The sequence below is a fragment of the Pelecanus crispus genome, chromosome 11 (assembly GCF_030463565.1).
Source record: "Pelecanus crispus isolate bPelCri1 chromosome 11, bPelCri1.pri, whole genome shotgun sequence".
In the NCBI taxonomy this organism is placed as follows: domain Eukaryota; kingdom Metazoa; phylum Chordata; class Aves; order Pelecaniformes; family Pelecanidae; genus Pelecanus; species Pelecanus crispus.
Genome location: NC_134653.1, coordinates 2,119,887 through 2,139,006, shown reverse-complemented (window position 1 = coordinate 2,139,006; position 19,120 = coordinate 2,119,887). Strand labels below are relative to the sequence as shown.

Genomic DNA, 19,120 nt, shown 5'->3' with positions numbered 1-19,120 from the left:
GCCCGGTTACCTCTGCTCCCCGCCCCGGGGAGGCGGCGGCCGCCGCGGCCCGACCCAGCCCCGGCCCCGGCCCCGGCGTGCGGCGGGGGCGGTGCTGCGCCCGCCCGGCCCCCGCCTTCCCTCCCCGCTGCTCTCGGCAGGCCCGGCCCGGGCGATTCGTTCAGGCCGGGTAAGGAGGCGGCCCCGGGCGCTCCGCAGCGGAAGGGAGCGGGGCGGAGGCGGCGCGGAGCCGGGCCCGGCAAGGACGCGCCAAGGGCGGCCGCGGTCCCCGGGGCTGGAGGAGGAGGAGGAGGAGGGAGAGCCGCCGCGGTCATGGGCTCCTCCAAACCGCTGTCCCGCTTCTGGGAGTGGGGCAGGAACATCATCTGCGTGGGGCGCAACTACGCCGAGCACGCCAAGGAGATGGGGAGCGCGCCGCCCCGGGAGCCCCTCTTCTTCCTCAAGCCTTCCTCGGCCTACGTGCGCGAAGGCTCGCCCATTCTCCGTCCCTACTACTGCCACAACCTGCACCACGAAGTGGAGCTGGGGGTGGTGATCGGGAAGAGAGCCCAGGCCGTGTCGCAGGAGGCGGCCATGGAGCACGTGGCGGGCTATGCCCTGTGCTTGGACATGACGGCCAGGGACACGCAGGAGGAGTGCAAAAAGAAGGGTCTGCCCTGGACCTTGGCCAAGGGCTTCGGTTCCTCCTGCCCCATCAGCGACTTCGTGCCCAAGGAGAAGATCCCAGACCCTCACAAGCTGAAGATCTGGCTCAAGGTGAACGGAAAGCTGAGGCAGGAAGGGGAGACCTCCTCGATGATCTTCTCCATCCCTTATCTCATCAGCTACATCAGCGAAATATTCCCCCTGGAAGAAGGCGACTTGATTCTGACGGGCTCTCCCGAAGGAGTGGGGTCAGTGCAGGCCAGCGATGAGATAGAGGCCGGGATAAGCGACGTCCTCTCCATGCGCTTTAAAGTGGCGCAGCAAACGCGCGGATCCTGACCGGGAGCCGGGCTGGGACCCCGTCTGCGTCGGAAGAGGCTCTTTTGGGAACATCTGGTGAACAAAGAGACTCACGAGCTGTCCTGTACGTTAAACACTTCCACGGCCCAAGCGTCGAATGGACTGTCACGCATCAAAGACACATAACCCATGAGCTCGAAAGGCGTTTGACTGAAACGGCCCCGTTTCCATGGAGGCTTTGGCTTCCTCTGAGGCTGCGAGCCCAGAGTCCAACCCAGCGCGGGTGATACCCAAACCGTACCTTGGAACCTTGAAATGGAGACAGCGTGCCGGCAGCCGGGGTGGCTGTCGCTGTGCGCTCTTCTGCTCTACTGATGCATTGAGCTTTGCCAGCGTGTTGCCTTAAAATAAAAATTATAAATTAAACCGTTACAATGGTGATGTGTAGGAGCTAAAGCTCACCCATGCTATGTAAAATCAGAGATGCGTGTGTAACAGTAAATCAAGAATTACAGCTTCAGAAATAATTTCTCTCCTTGGGGTATTCTACAATAAAAAGATGTTTGCCTTTTAGGATAGTTTCACGATTCCTCCGTGCATTTTTCAAATGTGCAAATTAAATGAGGATTGCTTTCCCTCCCACTCCAAGGGGTGTAATGCGGCAGAAAACGTGCCAGATGCTTGGCAGATTTTTTTTTTCCTAAACTGAGCTTTGAGTATGCTTCTAAAAGGAAAATAATACAAAAGATCAAGAATAAAGCAGCTCATTGGTAAAGATCACCAGTAAACTTGTCTTTACTTTTACGGATTTCAATATATTTTTAATAAAAATCTAACTGCAACAACTACCATTACTTACACAACGCAGTGCAACAGTTGGAGCTTTTAAATATTTCCAGCTGTTAAAAAGCCACGCCGTGTAACTTTGCCTGTTTCCAAACTCCAGCTGATGTAACACTCTCCACCAGTTTGCATGGCAGTGAGTTCTCTGTCATTCACTGGAGTGACAAAGTTGTAAAACAGAATTAAAAAAAACCCTCTCCCCCCAAACATCAAAACATAGCGTTCTGAAAGGTTGCACAGAACTGACTCATTTCTAACAAAAGCAGATGGATTTTTTTTTTTTTTACATATGCGCAAGCACCAAAGTGAAACACTTCATTTAGGGGAGCCAGATCTTAATAACCACTTTGCTTTTAAAAGGGCACTTGGAGGGTCTTGCAGAGAAAATTAGTGTAGCCCAAAGACAAGCACCTCTGGGAAAGAGCAGCGTGGTCCAGGATACTGCGAATCACCTGCGAAAAGAAGGCAGAACACGTTGCAGAAGAAAAATAGATATTTTTCGATCAATGGGCTTTCTCCAGCTGCGTGCATCTGCAGCACGCCGCTGCGTCCCCATATGCCACCTGCACGGGTACTGCTCCTGCAAACACGCATGCATTCGCTGCATTTTGACTTAAACCGACAGCTTCAAGCACATGTAAAAGTTCTTTGTATGATGAGGTCTAAATGCTGCGGGCGTAATTCCGATTTCAGCTAAAGGAAGCCTGCGGAGGCCAACCGAAGCCAACGTGGAGCCATTACATCTGAGCAGAACCGGCCCCTGGCTCGCAGAGGTCAAAATGCTCCTTGATTTAAGCCCGCCCCTGTCAGCGGGGAAGCTGTGCTCTCAATTTGTTGCAACTCGATGAGCTGGGCCGAGCAGAGACTTCAGGCCAAGAGAGCTGGGCTGAGCAGGGAAGTTAGGGGGAATAATTCCGAAAGAGGAAGGATAAAATTCACTTTCTGTACTGTTTCCATTTCCTCGTGCCTGTCAAACTTTACTGTCTATGGCAACAGCAACAACGCATCATCCGTAGTTTGGTCTTAAGCACTGTGTGTTGATTGCTGAGCTGAGCTGGGATTAAAATTAACGGAAGCATTCACTTCAACATTTTCCAGCCATAACGGCTAATAATCTGGAGTTGTTTATTGCTGCAACAGGAGAAATGCAGTGACCCAACTCTGGCAATGTTTTTTTGTGTGTTTAGTCCCTTGTTCCCACTCACATGAGTGGGGGGATGCGATCTTGGAGTATTGCTTCTCAAAATTCACTATTTCTGTAGTTATTTTCTCTCTGCCACGTTGCTTTAACGGGTAGGTAGTGAACCAGGGGTGATCGGAGTTCCTCAAGGCATTCTAGCCTAACAAATCCTTTGCAAGAGAAGGGCCACAGTACCTTCCCACCATTTGAAACAGGCCAACTCCCGATATGCTCAGGTGAGGACCAGTGAATGTAGCAAATACACCAGCTGCAGGGGAAGCTAGGACAGAAATAGATTAAAAAATAGGAAAGAATACACGGAGAAGGGCAAAATGTACATACCTAGGTTCGTCATGTTCAGCTAACGACAACAACTCTTCTTGGTGAAGAGAGTCCTTTCTTCTCCGCCACTTGTAGTCTTAGCTTGGTTGATCGGTTGTCAGAGGTGACCGATCACTCTGTTCTAATAAGACTTAGTCTGCCCTGAAGAAAAGAGCCTTGCAAACATCATCGCTATTTCCAGGCCTCTGCAGCTGCCAGAAGTTCCATGTTTGGACTCACCAACGTACACCACGAACCCAGGCAGTGTTTCAAAGTGGGTCTTTATTTTTTGAACTAACACAAGAGCAGCACGAAAGTAGCAAGGCAGTTAAAAACACAGAAGCCTAGCAGATCTCTCTTGTACTGTTTGTTATTTCTGTTTTTTTAAAATATATTCTAAACTGAGTGAAGAAAGCTTCCATCCCCTTTGTAAGGGGAGTAGAGCTAACTTTTCTTAAGCTGAAGCCCTAGTACACTTTTTAAAGTACAATCACCTGCTAAAGATCAACAAAGAAGCCCGTTTACAGGGATTAGTAATGCATATTCATTCTTTCTTTACCATCAGAACATACTTAGCAAAATACAACGACAACTGCATTCTACCTCTAATACTACAGTGAAGAAACAGCCTTTGTCCTAGCTGTTATCAAGCCAGGTAGTGTAATCTCTCATTTCCAGTCTCTTTTCCCAACAAGCTCTGACTGGCCTCTATAGGGTCTGCCAGTTTGCATGAAAGCACATTCACTTTCAGTCCGGTTCTCCAACTGGGTGACAAAGTAACCTGTAAAAATAATTAAGGGTGTTTGTTTTTACTGCTGTATAGCACTTTGAAATACATTATTTTCAAATATCACACAGCATGTTTAGTTGACAGATTTGGTTATACGTATTTTACATTATTTTATACATGAGCACACACATTTTATGCTATATACCTGTCACTACTGAAGTAAAACACTTTCATTTTTGGGGGGAAATAGAGGCAGAGGGTGGGGAAGATGGGAGAGTAAGAATAGTTTTGCTGAGAAGGGCAGGTTTAAAAACAGGGAGTCAGTTTAGAGTTGTCCTAGAACAGGCAGTTCTGTGAAAAAGGAATCCGGTCCAGTATAGAGCATGTAATTAAAAAAAGAATATTGCAAGCAATAGCAGACCGTTTAACAATTGCTCCAGGTGTGTAAATCTAATATTGTTGCTTTACGGAGAATTGCAGATTTTAGACATACCTAATCACATTATTTCCAAAAATACAGGTAACAAGAACTATACTTAGGTAACCCCATATACCATACCACCTATTACATACATTGACTGGGCCTTATTCTTGCAAACTGATAGTGTTAACTGTTCGTTATAAACCTACAGCTATAGAAGTCAGTGACTAAATTGTGTATAAATGCTTTTGAAATGCCAGCTCCTTAATGGGCATTGGCTAAGAGCAGTCTGTGTCTTTCATAGCTTGCCTGAAAGAGGCCTGCGAACCTGATCCTGCAGGTACATCCCCTAATGCTGGAATTCCGACAAAGACTATTTGCTTGGAATATTCAGAATATGTACAAAAACTAATCCTTATTTTAAAAAGTTCAGCAGAACTGACATGGAATTTTTCAGTACTAAATAGACTAATGAATGGGAAACAGCAACTATTTTAAATGAACATTAAATACTGACTTTAAAATAAATCTTGCTTCGTTCCAGAAGAAGTTGCCATTTCAAGGCAGTCTTCTTGTCTTCTGCTAGAGTGAGGAACTCATGGACCTGTTAATAACAGGACATCACGGAACACTTCTTCAGCATACAGTTATACCAACATCTCCACAACAAAATGATGATGAAAAGAGCATCTTATGCTTTTTTTTTTTTTTAATATACATTTCTAAGCTGTATTTTCCCTCTTAACATAGTGCTTGGTGTAATATAGGTACCAAGACAATCAGATTAATCAGAATAAATTGCACGGTGTTTGAGAACCAAAATTAGGGAATTCCAACCGTGTTCTCAGAAAAACGTAGATTAATTAAAATAAAGCGGTATTCTGAATAGGGCGTTCACTCTTACATTTAACACATTTCTTCTTATTAGCAGCTACTGACTTCTAACTTTTGACTTGTTAAAAAGCCATGTGTGTATATATCCATACACAATTTTTTTAACTGGTGTACACACACATGAAGAACATTTACATATATTTGTAATTTTCATCAGGCCTCACAGAGCAGATCAAATAAGAACAACCTAATTCATTTCTACTTACTGTGCAGCCTAATGTTTCCTCAGCTACACAGTCAGACAGGTAACAAGAATAAAGAGTGCCTGTGTGATCTGTCAGATCAACGAGTATGTCAAAGCTTGCAAAAGTTGACTTTGAAACTGGAGAGATGTCACTGCAGAAAGTGCACGTGTTTGACGTTTCATTCACCAGAAAACGGCATATTGAACTGAAACATAAGAAGATAATTAATGCATATATGCAATTCCTCCTTGTTTGAAACCATTTTCTAGACTGAGATTTCCCAAGAGGCTTTTCCTCTTTAAAAAAAAAAAAAAAACAACTTAATCTTCTAAACTCTTAAGTCCATCTGAGACAAAATGGCCTCTTTCTTCTTCACTCCTCTAGGACTAGAAAGCGCAAGTCCGTGATAAAGCCAACTCTTCTGCCTTGCTACTTAGAATCATAGAATCGTTTAGGTTGGAAAAGACCTTCTGGAAGTCTACGCAACAGAAATTCACATGGTGTCTTCCAGAGGAGTCTTATTTCTTGTCCGGAACTGGACTAAAATATTGTTCCATCTAATTTGGGTCAGGGGAAGAAGGATAAGCACTTTTTAATAAAAAATTAAAACAAGCAGTTGCTTACCATCTGTTGCGAATAACTTTAGATGCATTATCATCAATGTCCAGTGTAGAAACGTAGCCATAAATAATGCCATAGACTGGTTCAAGTTTCCCATCGCTCTGTAAAGCTTTTTCTTTCAGCTGTTCCACAGTATAAACATCAACTATACTCTCCACTAAAAGTTTAAAAGACATGTTAAGTGTGTCTGAGAAAGAAACAACACAGAAAAGCAATAGCAAAAAAAGATCTTAAGGTAATAAAAAGGAGAGGGTTTGATCTAAAGCACCAGAAAAGCCCCACACACCTTCCTTTTGAAGCAGGCTTATCATTTGGGGACAAAAAAATAAAACAGAACAGGAGTCAAATCAGGAAAATATCTAATACTTAATCTTTGTATCCCCCAAAATGAGTTTTTGACAAAAAACTTTCCCTCTCCATTTTTTGTACTTATTCAAGGCAGAAAGAACATGCCAGGCAGGCTGCAAGCAGGCATAGTCACCAACCCTGAAGATACATAACTGATATTATCTGGGGTAGCCCCGGTAACTACAGTCCAAACTCTAAGTATTCAGCCAGGCTATACCTTAGTTTTGTTTCTGTGAACACACAGAGCACAAACTTGAAACTTCCACCGCAGTGTGAAATTACACCGTATAGTTAAATAAAAAGTGTTTGGATCCATGCTTACAGTTCATGGATTCTTTTGGCTGCTCCTCCATTTTATCACGCAAAGCTCCTGATTGCGCGCTCTCTTTTATGAAGCCGAGGAGAACATTTGCTTCTGCTGTTTCTTGAAGATGTATTTTTAAAAGTTATTAATATATGTAGCATGTAAAAATAAAAGCATAATTATATTTTACAACTTTTTATTCTGGTAGCACCAACACATTGTCTCTTGGAATTAGCCAGGAGATGCCTTTGTCTTTTTTACTTTAACTGTTAGTCCTACATGGAATATATGAAGGCTACTTAGGTAAAATTTAAACAAAAACAAAACAAACAAAAAAAAAAAAAAAGAGGGAAGGGTGGAAGCCAAAGCATAAAAACATTGGCCACTACATAACAGATTAGAAGCAGGGAGCTTTCTGAGGCAGGCAGGCAGAAGAAATCAGACCTCTAACAGATTCATTCATGCATTCTAGTCTGTAATGATTACTAATACCAAAGCAATACTTCAACAGCTCTTACCTGGATTAGTTGTAATGATGGTTTTTGATATCACAGTCGCAGTCATACAGTTCCTAAATTTGTCAAAATTTATTCTCACATCTGATGCAAATATTACTGTGCACAAAAGAAACCACCCCATGAAACTGTTACTGTAGAGTAAGTATCACATTAAGAACTACAGTAAAAACATAAAAAAACAGAGTATTATACCTGTTTCTCGTGGGATCCAATTCTGCGCAAGCTGGATAGATTCATTATCCCAACTAAATTAAAAAAAGTTAATGTATCAAAACATTTTTGAAACAGCACTCAAACTGTTTAGTACTAAACTACTAAATGTTATAATTAAATTGGTCAAAGGGAACACAACTCCTTTGCTACAGGTGCGTGCAAATGAAATGCCATGTACACCCACAGGCATCTGGTTTGCAGCCAGCCAGGATGCTTTATGTATGGTCTAATACAGTCCCTATTTTATCCCATGCCAAACAGGATAAAATAAGAGGCTATTAGATTATTCAAAATGATCCAGTGCAGAATATACCTGGAAAAATACTGTGTGTATTTCAGAGCTTTGACAAAAGTAAGTTCTAACTAAAGCAAATCACTGTTAAAATAACTGCTTATCAGCTAGGCCTTTTCTGCGGGAACAAGGTGATCGCTCGCATCACTAGGCCAGGTGTTCAGCCAGCTTTCCAGCACTGGAACCCTTGTAACTGTGGATGATGAGACTAGAGGGAGGACAGCGGTATCCCTCAAAAATGGTAATTTGATGGTTAGGTCCCTTGATAAAATCTCATTTAGTTCCTCCTAAGTTTGGATGGCAAGAATACTGCCAAAGCACAGTTTTGTTCTGGTGAGGGGTTTGGGGTTTTTTTTCCCCTTAATCCTTGGGAAAAGATTTAAGGTATTTACTTTTCATTGCTCAGCCACCTCTTCACTGATGGCCTCTGAAATATCATCACTACAATGCTGTTGCTGAAAGATTTCCTGAATCTCTGCCTCTACCTAGGCTCCATGAAAGCGCAAAAGGCAGCGTTTAGGGTAACCGCAGTGCCACCACCTAGTCTCCACTTCCGAGGGCTCCTGAAGTACACAGCTCTGTATCGCTACGCACCAGCACTGAAACAAGAGTCCTGGAGCTGCTGCTGCAAATTAACATTGGTGGCAGCTCAAGGGCTAGAAAACTTCACACCATGGATGCTTATTAGCGTTCATGTGTACACATTAACTGTGTTAAACATTACACCGAATGATAATACAGTTTCTAACCCAGACACAAAGTGCAATGCTATCTTGCTACTTCTATCTAGGGAACAAAGGTCATTTCAACCAACGGACAGCAGACCCAGCTCAAACAAATACCCACGTAACCTTGCACATGACAAGCCATGAGTTTATTGAACAAATTATGGGCAAAACGCAAAATTCCTGTGTAAACAAACCACTATTTACATGCATAAAAGGTATGGATGTAATCCTGTTTGTAAATGGGGTGCAGTTTGAAAATATAGCCAAAGTAGTATCAAAATGTTTCCCCACTATTTTAAGCACTTAAAAAGTATTTCAACCTTTTTCCATTCCACTTGTTAATTCTGCTTGGCTTTAAAAATGAAGCATGCTGCTCTTTTCCCCCCGTAGTTTGTGGAAGAAATGTACTGCCTTTGCAGCTGTTTTTAAACGCCATTTCCTGAATTAGTTCAAATTGCCACATTAAAAAAAATGTAACTCTTTGGAAATAAGCTTCATTTTGCCATTCATGAGCTAGCAGTCTGTCAGCAAGTCATAAAACTAGACAATATAGGTAAGGTCACTCTAATGAATCTCTTTAAACCCCTGTTCAGTGTACATTGCTGCCTCATCACAGTTGCAACCCAAACAACAAAGCATTTAAATTGAAAGACAGTGTTAAACCAGTATGTATCAGTTAATTTCTTTACCTATTCTTGCATTAATTTGTGTATTTTAGTGAATTCAAAAAACGTTTTACCATAGTATTGGAAAAGACATCTCTGTTTCATCATACAGCTTTACTTCACACCTCTGACCTTTTCTTTTGTCTGAAGTCATAAAATACTTTGGCTCCCCAACCTTTAAGAAGAAAGAGAAGCAGTCACTTTTCCTCTACTAAGTGCTTAGGAGACTAAAAGCGATAACCAAGAAAACAGAACATTTAAAAAAGGGGGGGAAAAAAAACCCCTGTAGACCACCAAAAAAACCCACAAACCCCATGTACACTACTAAAAATTTAACAACAGTAATTTTACTTCAAGATAGAGGGACACATTTTATTCTATAAAAAACTGTGGTTTACAAATTTCAAGTTATCTACTGCTTGCACAAAAAGACAACTGATGTAGGACATTTCCATTCCCTTAATTTCCCCCCGCATGTTGTTGATAAAAATCTCATCAAGTGGCTTGTTTGGTTATTGTAACTCAGCTGGCGTGACTGCCAACCTAAGCAAACAAACAAAACCAGTGACTCCTGTCCACTACGAGTCCCAAAATCCATATTCACACTGAAGTCAATTAAGTTACCCATGGTGTAGTAGAAAAACACTACTCTGTTGTGGCTCCTTGACTTACTGACATTACAGCTGCAAGCACATTAAGGATTCTGCCATCGAGGCTCTGTCCGTTTGCAGTGATATCACCCAGTGAATAATAGTCCTGAGGGTCCTTGACAGGCAGATGCAACAGAGAAAGTAGTTTGGTGTCCATTTCATAGCAGGAAGACGTTTTGACCACGGAATGGTTTTCACTGAGCAATAATTTGTAGCAACTAGATAGTATGCACAAAACAAATCACATCCATCAACGTTTCGCTCACCAATATATTAACAGTGTCAAATGTTAATTCAATTCACATGAGAAAATGACTGCTGATTTATTCCTTTATTGTTTTCCCTAAAGATAGGGAAAAGTTGGAATTAATTTGTTCTAAAATTACTTTTTCAAAATTATATACTTTTCGCTTGCAGAAGACTTATTATTGTGTACTTTATACTTATTTAGAATTGAAAAGCCAGCATGAATTGCTGGCAATGTACAATACATATTTGTATGTCTTTCAGCCCTTATCAATCACTAAAAATAAAATGAATTCTGAAATCCGGATAGTTGAGAGGTTTTGGCATCGTGACATGATAAGACACTGCTATGGTCAGACTGGATTTGGTAAGGTTCTTTCAAAAGCAATAGCTCAATGACCTCAGTAATATTTATAATGCAATGTTAGCCAGTGGAAATAAGATATATTGAGTATGTTCTGGATAAATGTATTTTACAACTGCTTATGAAATCTATAGTTTTAGAGAAGAGCTCCTTTCCTCAGTGAAGTCTCTGAACCTGACATTTGTTCTTTTACTTCTTTCTGCTTGGCCAGAAAGTGTATGTAACTGCTACAGCTATACATTTGCTACAAAGCTTAACAGATGATCAGTAAGCAAGAACGTAAAACTTCTAATTTGCCAATTTAACATGCATATATGCAATATTCTTATGACTGCCATATGATTAAAAATATTAGAATATGACCAATTAGGAAAGAAACCCTAATTAAAGAACAGGTGTATTAGTCTATCTAACATCTACATCTTAGATATCCCAGATAAATTAAAACATATCTAAATTATGACTCGCAATGTTAGTTAGTTTCATACACCGGTTCAAATCATTTGGATTTTAGAGAATACACTGAAAGACAACATATTATATACGTTGCATGATACAAAAGGAATGGCAATGCCTTACCAAATAAGTAACAAATAGCACCACAGTGTATTAAAATACCTTCTAGATAAACATGTCATGTGAGTAGATTTTGATAAGGATATACTGCCTATAAAGAAGTCATGTCTGATAAAACACTTTGGCAAAATCAAATCAATTTCAAACAATTTTAGTGGACTTGACTCAAAGAATGAAATTTACTCTGTTTAGTTACAAAGAGCATTATTACTTCATGACAAAACTGCAAAGACCATATACTGAGAAATAGATTCTCTTCTGAGATTATTTGACCATACATGGTTGAACACAGGGAGGAAGGTACAGCTACATTAAGACGACAAACCCCAAATACTTCTACCAGTTGGTAAATTCTGGAAAGAACTACCAGTCTATGCTTTAAATTTACCTAGGAGTGACAGGGTTGAATTTTTCTTCCCTTTCTGCTTCCTTTGACTGAACTAAAGGATTTTCAATTGTAACTAAAATAAAAACATTGATAAGTAACGTTAGAAAATGGAATAGATACATACAAAGAGAAGTGGCTTTTAAAAATGGTCACTTTCAAGGTTGATATGGAAAGGAAAAGATAAGTGCAGTAACTACTGCTAAATGTTTTTGTACTGAAAACTCTGTCCAGACAGCTCCCATTATAGCCAAAGTCCCACAGGAGTCCTCAAGACATTTAATGGAAACAAAATGACACGGAGTTCTCGTGTGTATACTCTGCATAGTCACAAGTTTTATCCAAACACTGGGATCTAGCAACCATGGGCAGCAAAGCCTTTCTATTAACAAGGTAAAAGCACAGCCTGCAAATAAATACAAGATTGTTGTTGTGTTTTTATGAACAACCGTAGTCAAGTCTATAACTAAATGAGGACAAAGAAAAACATCAAACTACTTTGAAGAGTTTATTTTTCGTAATTTATAAGAACTGAATATAGTGTAAGAATTTAGATCAATTAACTATAGATAAGTTCTGGTTGGCTGCAGTCCGTGGATTTGTATCTAGTCTTTTTGTTGACATATTTACTGGTTTTGAATTTAAATCCTCGAAGTCTTATTCCTTTCCTCTTTATACTTAACGTAACTGAACAATTTGTTTCCAATTAGACTGTTTTCTGAGTCCTCAGAGAAAAATATAGCAAAGCCACAAACACATAACACTGATTTACTGGGAAAAAAACACATTCAAACAGAAACATGTTAAGAATAAACTCCAACGTACCACAGTCACCAACTCTGAAGCTTTCTGAAAGTGATCTAATATACTCTTCTCTGCCCCAAGAATTTACATTTATGAAATAAGTCGGTGAATCGCGAATAGTAAAACTGAAGGTGTATCTTTCGGACCCAATGTCTGCAAAAATAAACGGCGCTATTACAATTCATTAGCACAGCTTGATTTCAGTCTAGAATATATGTATAAAACCTGTTATTTTGAGGCTTTCCTAGATTTTGTCCTGAGTTTACTACCCGCAATCTGGCGAGCACCGCTAGAGGCCAGCAGGCCATGCAGTAAGCACACCGGTGCTGCTGAACGGGGTTGGCTGCAGCTCACGCTGTAGTTGCACCTGTATCATCCCACCCACGTCCGCTTACCACTTAACTTTAGGCAGCACCATATAAACTTACAGATCTAACACAGGAGAAATAAAAGAACCGCACCATGCTACACTCAAGGCGTGGACAAGCGCGTAAACCGGGCTAACGCGTGAAGCAACGCTATGAACGAGTGTACATTCTAGCCCAAATTTTGTAGCGGGTAGGCTGTCTTTAGATGGCCATGCCCATGTACGAGACCACCGTGGTGACATACGAGGCTGCCGATCACAGGCAGTATCGCTGTCCAGATAGTACCACGGGGTTTAAGTGAATAAAGCAAAGTGTTTCCAGCTCTGTGGAAAGTTCACGATCAAGAGGGTATCAGGCTCTGAAACACGGCGCTCCCTTTTCTCTTACAGCTAATTAACAAAGCTTTCCATGGATCATAAGCATTATGCAATATGTAGTTTTTAAATTAGCAGTGAAAACCGTATAGCGATCTGCACAGAGGAAGCATAGTCTGACCGCAGTTCCATGGAGGCATAAGCACGAACACCACATTTTCAGACTATGTAGAATTTTTTTGCTGCTGATGATGACCGCCTTCTAAAAACCCATGGCTAGAGCAGCTGGGCACGATGACCACGCCAACAGAACAGCCGAGCGCTTCACACAGAGCTGGGATGGCTCTCTGGGGCTGCAGACGCTTCCTAGCAGCGTCTGTATCAACCCTAAGCTGCGGATACGTTATTTCAATTTCCAGCTAATGCTGTATTAACAACGCATTATTCCCATTTTTTCCTTAGGAGTATACAGTAAGATGAAGCTGGTGCTACTCAGACCAGAAATTACTTGTTTCACTCCTCAAGACATCTCTTTAATGCTTCTGTTTTAAGAGAAAATGAATATGAAGGGACCAGATCAAATCCAGCAGGATTTATGTAAAAGTGGGTTCACATCAGTACCATCTTCTTCAGACCCTGAAACACTTCCATGATGGAGTTTTTCCAAACAAATTCTAATTGATAAGGTTTAGCCAAACTAATGCTGCTCTTTCATTTTGGTTCTCAAACACACACAAATTTTTTTGCGCATTTTTATCCTATACATTTTACATTAAGAAGTCTGTTTATCATTTAAATATTGATTTCAGTCATATATGCCAAATTATAACGTATAAGAAAATGAAGTAAAAACAGTTAAAAGGGACTGTACTTTTTCTGTCTGGAAAGCCTCTGACATCTGTTTTCCCAATAACCACACCGATTACATTCTAAAAAAATAAAAAGATTATAGAATACAAGTATTAAACACAGATGTATATGATGAATTAGATTTCATGGACTTGTACTCTACTGATGATAATAAACATATTTCTGACTGGTAATCATTTTAATCTATTTATTCCACGGTACCATATGAACTAAAGACTAACACATAAACATACAATTTTACTTTAAGAAAAAGAGTGACTAATAAAAATATTAAAAGAAATACATCTGTTTCTGCTTGTAAAGACAATGGGAGGACAAAAGTTCACCCAAAGCGCTCACAGTTTTGGCTGTTCTACAGCAATCTCTCCTCAGGTAGGCAGCAATATTGTTGTTTCACGCTCTCTGCACAGGTCTCGGATCTCCTTAAATGCACCAGGATTTATTTTGCAGTTAAGCATCCAAGGTTTCCCCAGCTGTCAGCACCGAGATACACACGTGGACATCCGCAGGGAGGGCCATTTATCCTATCCTCATCTAAGCAATATACATTTCTACAGGTGCCTCTTTCTTGCTGGCTGCCTCTCAACCGACTACAGAGGGAGCTTAGGCGATGAACTCTTGACGATTCAAAATAAAATCTTATCCTGCTTTACTAAACCTGTATTTATTATGCAAAAGCACCCCAGGCTCAACTGTCAAACAAAACTACTAGGAGCAAACACACACAGGAAGAAAGATATATATAAACATATATATTGATAATATATAGCTGTGTGGTGGGTTTTGTTTTGTTTTGTTTTTTTAAAAAAAAAAGGTCCTAAAGGTGGTCCTCAGTGTGAGAGAGGAGTATTGCAGTGCTAGTTTGGGATTTAAGAGGTAAGCAATGAAAGCTGGTATGGTAACAAGGACTGGAAGGAGAGACTGACATTGCAATACTACAAGGGTCCTTCAAAACACGAAGTGTGCCACACCTCTTCCACTTCACCCGTGCACGCACTTGCAGCGCTGCCTGCCTTTCTCGTTCCAGCGGGGGAACGGCAGCAGTCAGCTAGCGAGGGGTGGGTAACAATTTAATAACCCACACAGGCTGAGTTTTGCACCTATTCACAAAGCGACACAACCTGACTGACTTCACTGCAACAGTATTGACGCGTGCTCAAAAATTAGATCTCATGCTCCCGGTTTATTTTGAATCACTAGATGGAGCAAGGTAACTGTCTTTTCCTGCAGCGATGGCAATGAACTCATTAAGAGGCCAACACATGTACAACAGTGTAATATCCTAGTTCTTCCAATCTTTCTAACAGAATACTTTCTATCTGTCCACAACTTGTTAGTGATTTAAATTAGGATTTTATTTTTCTATTTTTGGTTTTGTTTCTTAAAAAAAAAACAACCACAAAAAAAATTCCATTAAATCAGAGTGCAACATACCCTGTATCTCACCAGCAGTCAGAAGAACTGGCATTTAGGATGACTCTTCACATGAGTTAAGCTAACGTAAATCTGCAGTGTCCCAAAGAGATCTCCCCTGTCCCTGCTGCAAATATATTCACCTCTCTTGTGTTAGCACTAAGCCTGCACAGCAAGCTGGCAGAAGGAAGTGACCTGGCTGGAAACTATTTTGGGGGGAGTGGGGAAAGAAAGGGTAGAAAAACTTCCAGAGATCATTTCCTTGATCAGTTTATTGTGCAACTACCCAAGCACCAGTTTCACCAAAAGAGGAGGAGCGCAACACACCCGCAATGAGGAAGCGGGCCACGCTGCCTTTTTTGGCAGAACATTGCTTAAGGCCGCTCAACCAAATCATGAGGCTACAGCATTAACACAATTGATCTATTTCATTTTTAAAAAATAAACTGCAAAGTAAAAAAATATGACATCGAATGAGTGTGCTCAACTGTTTTAAAGTCCTAAACATGTACCAATCGTTCTATCATGAGATACTAGTGCACTTTTTTACAAAAATACTTTCTTTACTATAAGTTGCTACTTGCAATACTCAAGATTAGTTTTATTTGTAAAATAAAAGCTTTTAACTGAGTTAGTGGATCACTGTATTTGGGAATAACTGTGAATGACAGGTTAAATTGGCTTTGCTGGAGACCAGGAGTTTATAAGAAGTTGGGAAGAATATAAAATGCCACTGTGAGGGCATATAAAATTCCCTCTCCTAGTTCACCCCTTTTCTGTGATTTCTCTTTCAGTTGTTTAAAATAAACGAGAAAAAAGGGCTAAATTGTGCCCCTCCCAGATAAAAAGCTGTGGGAACAGGAAGACTCCCTGTTTTCACGCTCTTCCCAAGCATCAGGACTTCCACAGGGCACACAGCTCTATAGACATGCATCTGCTTTAAGGTGCGTAGAGAGATACGGCTGCAACATCGCACCACAGCTCGCAGCGCATCCATGTGGAAATGCTGCCTCTCCGGTTTGCTCTCTGGTCTCCAGCTCCCAGCAGCACTGAACACTCAGGAGACACGTTATCGCTGGTGGGCTGCATGGTGAAGGGTGGGAAATGCTGCCACAGAGAATAACGTAGCCTTCTCCCTCCCATATTAAAACATAACCTTGGAGAGCAAAGAATGAAAAATGGTGCCCCTCCCAGACTTCCTATTTTTTATTCAACCATCTAAAACCCAAAAGAGAAAAATACTGAGTTTTACAGAATGCTCCCCTGTTCAGCTCTTACTCCAGTGATGGTGGTCCTCACTCATATCAGGACAACAATAACAACAACAACGAAAAAAATCATACTCAAACACCTGTATGAATCTACCAACTACAAAGCTTTGCCGTTCATTAAGCTTACTTTTTGGTTCATCCTACTCTCCTGTACTCCCACAAGCAAAATTCTTAGTTCCTCATAAACTGGTAACTGCAAAACCTGCTTTTTGTTCTAAAGAAGCAGAAACAATCCTATTGGACGTGTAATTGTGAGATTTTTATCCCATTAAAACACCACACCAGTCAACAAGAGTTTTGTCTGAATAAGTCAGGACGATGTTATTAGCTCAGAGGGATCGAGCACACAAGTCAAGGCTGCAGGACTGGGCCTGATGTTCACAGCTTGTGGCGAAAGACTATTGTAGGTTACAGATGTATTGTGACTACATAATGCTGACTCTGTACATGTCTTTACTAACTCAGCATCCATTTAAAACATTACAAAGAAGCCTCTGATGCTTTCAGACCTCAAATTGTCCAGCCAGTATCTGTAGTTGTGCTATCCACATACTATGGACAGCAGCAGCATCGATTTTCATTTTGCTGGTTTATACACAAAGAAGGTAAGGTCCTTTATATCTAACAATTATACTAATGCTATTAGTATCTAACTACACGTCAATTACATAATTTTGCAGTAATATAATACAGTCACATACAATTTCATTTGAGAACAACAGTACTATGTCTATGAGACTTACAGGACGAGCGAGGTTTGGATGCAGATCTGAAAGCGCAACAAAGTCCCGGCTTGAACTAGAATAAGCCATTCTTTACCTGTAACTTGAGAAAACTAATTTAGATTTTTTAAAAATCTAAACCAATCACTTAAAACTGTTCATAGTGAGAATAACAAGTTATTTTTTAATGCAAATGTTTTGACCTAAATAGCATCTGTCTTCAATGAAAAGCCTTTCAAGCCATTTGAAGTAGACAATTCTTTATTGTTTGCATTTGGCGATGCAAGTTATGAATTTTACTATAACTCCTTTACCTATGCTTCTCAAGTAAAGGTCTGTAATTATTATTAATTTATTTATTCAGCGTTAAATGACTCCATTAGGACCAGCCTCTGAAAAATATTTACCCTCCTTCTCCTGTCTGGGAAGTCCAACTGAATTTAATGAGGCAGTTCATATATAAGAGGCCATTTACATGGGAGGAAAGAAAACTGTTGGGTTGCAAACCACGTTAATTGAGGTTTTGGACTTTAATATTAAACTACTTTAAAATGTGAGTTCATTCCTTCCTCAAAGCAGAAAAGTTTTGAATGTATTAAAATAAAATGTTTAAAAAACAGTTATTTTCAGGCTGCCAACGTAGCATTACTGTCCATTCCTGTGAGATATTGCGCACTCAAGTCCTCTCTATTGATGCCAAAGTCGGGCCATGGACACTTTGTTAGCCCATCTGAATGCCTCTTATTATTTCATGGGTACCCTCAGAGACATTATTGATATTTAGCAAATAGTTGTCAGATTCTACTTTTTTGTAAAAGGAACCATCAAGTTGTCCAAATCTTAATAACCTTTGATATGAGAGAACTGCTGACATTTTTCAGAGGATGCCTGTTCAAACTTTACAACAAAAGTCTTGAATGGCTTTCGCAGTCTTTATACCGGGCACCTTGTGTGAGAATTGTTAACCATTTCATTGGGCATTAGTATAATGACCTGTTGAATGCAGTAGAAAAGAAATAGACAATCTACACTTTTTAAAAAGTAAGCAGTTATCTGAGAGCAAAGTGATTTCTCTAAAAGAGCATTTCAAACTAAACTCTCACAGAAAGATATCCCAAATTTGCCTTACGAAAACCTACTGAACAACGCGTCCCTCAAACCTATTCCCATCCCATTATATGGAAGAATCCACGTTCATTTACGTAGGAAAGTCACCTCACCCCCCCCCCCCCAAGGCATTTTAATATTCTTGTCTCAAAAGAAGTTAAATATTGTTAAATGACATACCTCACGCCACAGCGGAATCGGGTTAAAGAAAACAGCGCTGGGAACACACGTATCAAAGGAAGATTAGAGGGGTAATTTAGGATTTAAAATGCTACAGGCCCTGACAGGGGAGGCCGCAGCACGCGATTGCACCCCTCACGTACCTGCTCAGAGGCAGGGGCTGAGCTCCCAGGACAGCCGAGGGAACTTTCACCACCACCCAGGATCAGACCTTCTTCTGAGAGAACGGACAAGATGGAAATCACAATAAATAAAAGTATGAAGTCTTTGGCACCACCACCCCATCCCAAACTGGTGTCTGGCACCAGATGAGCTGGCACCCCCAAAGCCAGGCCGGGCTCTACACTGCAAAGAGATTTTTTTCTTGCGTGGGCCCATCATCATCCTCATTTCTTTCCCTGCCCAAGCCCAAGCAATGCATGGCGGCCATCCCACACAGGCAGGGACAGCGTCAGCTTGGAGGCTGGGCAGGCAGGAGCCCTTACCACAGCCCCAGCTACCACCGAGGGGTCTCAGGGGAGACACAGACCAGCCGGGGTGGGAAGGGAGCGCCCTGAAGGGAAGGCGTGAGGTGCTCAGGACAGGTAGACAAAATGGCGGCGAGCGCCGTGGGCGGGAAAAGGACTTTGCATGGGCGTGAGG

General features: G+C 41.1%; 2 protein-coding genes across 2 annotated transcripts; one reads left to right on the top strand and one right to left on the bottom strand.

Moving 5' to 3' along the window:
• Window positions 1–312: 312 nt before the first annotated feature.
• Window positions 313–1,655, top strand: FAHD1 (fumarylacetoacetate hydrolase domain containing 1). The gene has a single exon (XM_009479551.2). The coding sequence runs from the start codon at window positions 313–315 to the stop codon at window positions 982–984; it is 672 nt and encodes a 223-aa protein (XP_009477826.2). The 3' UTR covers window positions 985–1,655.
• Window positions 1,656–3,935: 2,280 nt separating this feature from the next.
• On the bottom strand, window positions 3,936–17,281 carry MEIOB (meiosis specific with OB-fold). The gene is made up of 13 exons (XM_009479552.1): window positions 17,213–17,281; window positions 13,787–13,844; window positions 12,255–12,386; window positions 11,433–11,505; window positions 9,881–10,076; window positions 9,283–9,383; window positions 7,503–7,555; window positions 7,311–7,406; window positions 6,811–6,912; window positions 6,144–6,297; window positions 5,541–5,724; window positions 4,958–5,044; window positions 3,936–4,070 (listed from the first exon to the last, which is right to left on the bottom strand). The coding sequence occupies exons 1-13, from the start codon at window positions 17,279–17,281 to the stop codon at window positions 3,936–3,938; spliced, it is 1,440 nt and encodes a 479-aa protein (XP_009477827.1).
• Window positions 17,282–19,120: the final 1,839 nt, after the last annotated feature.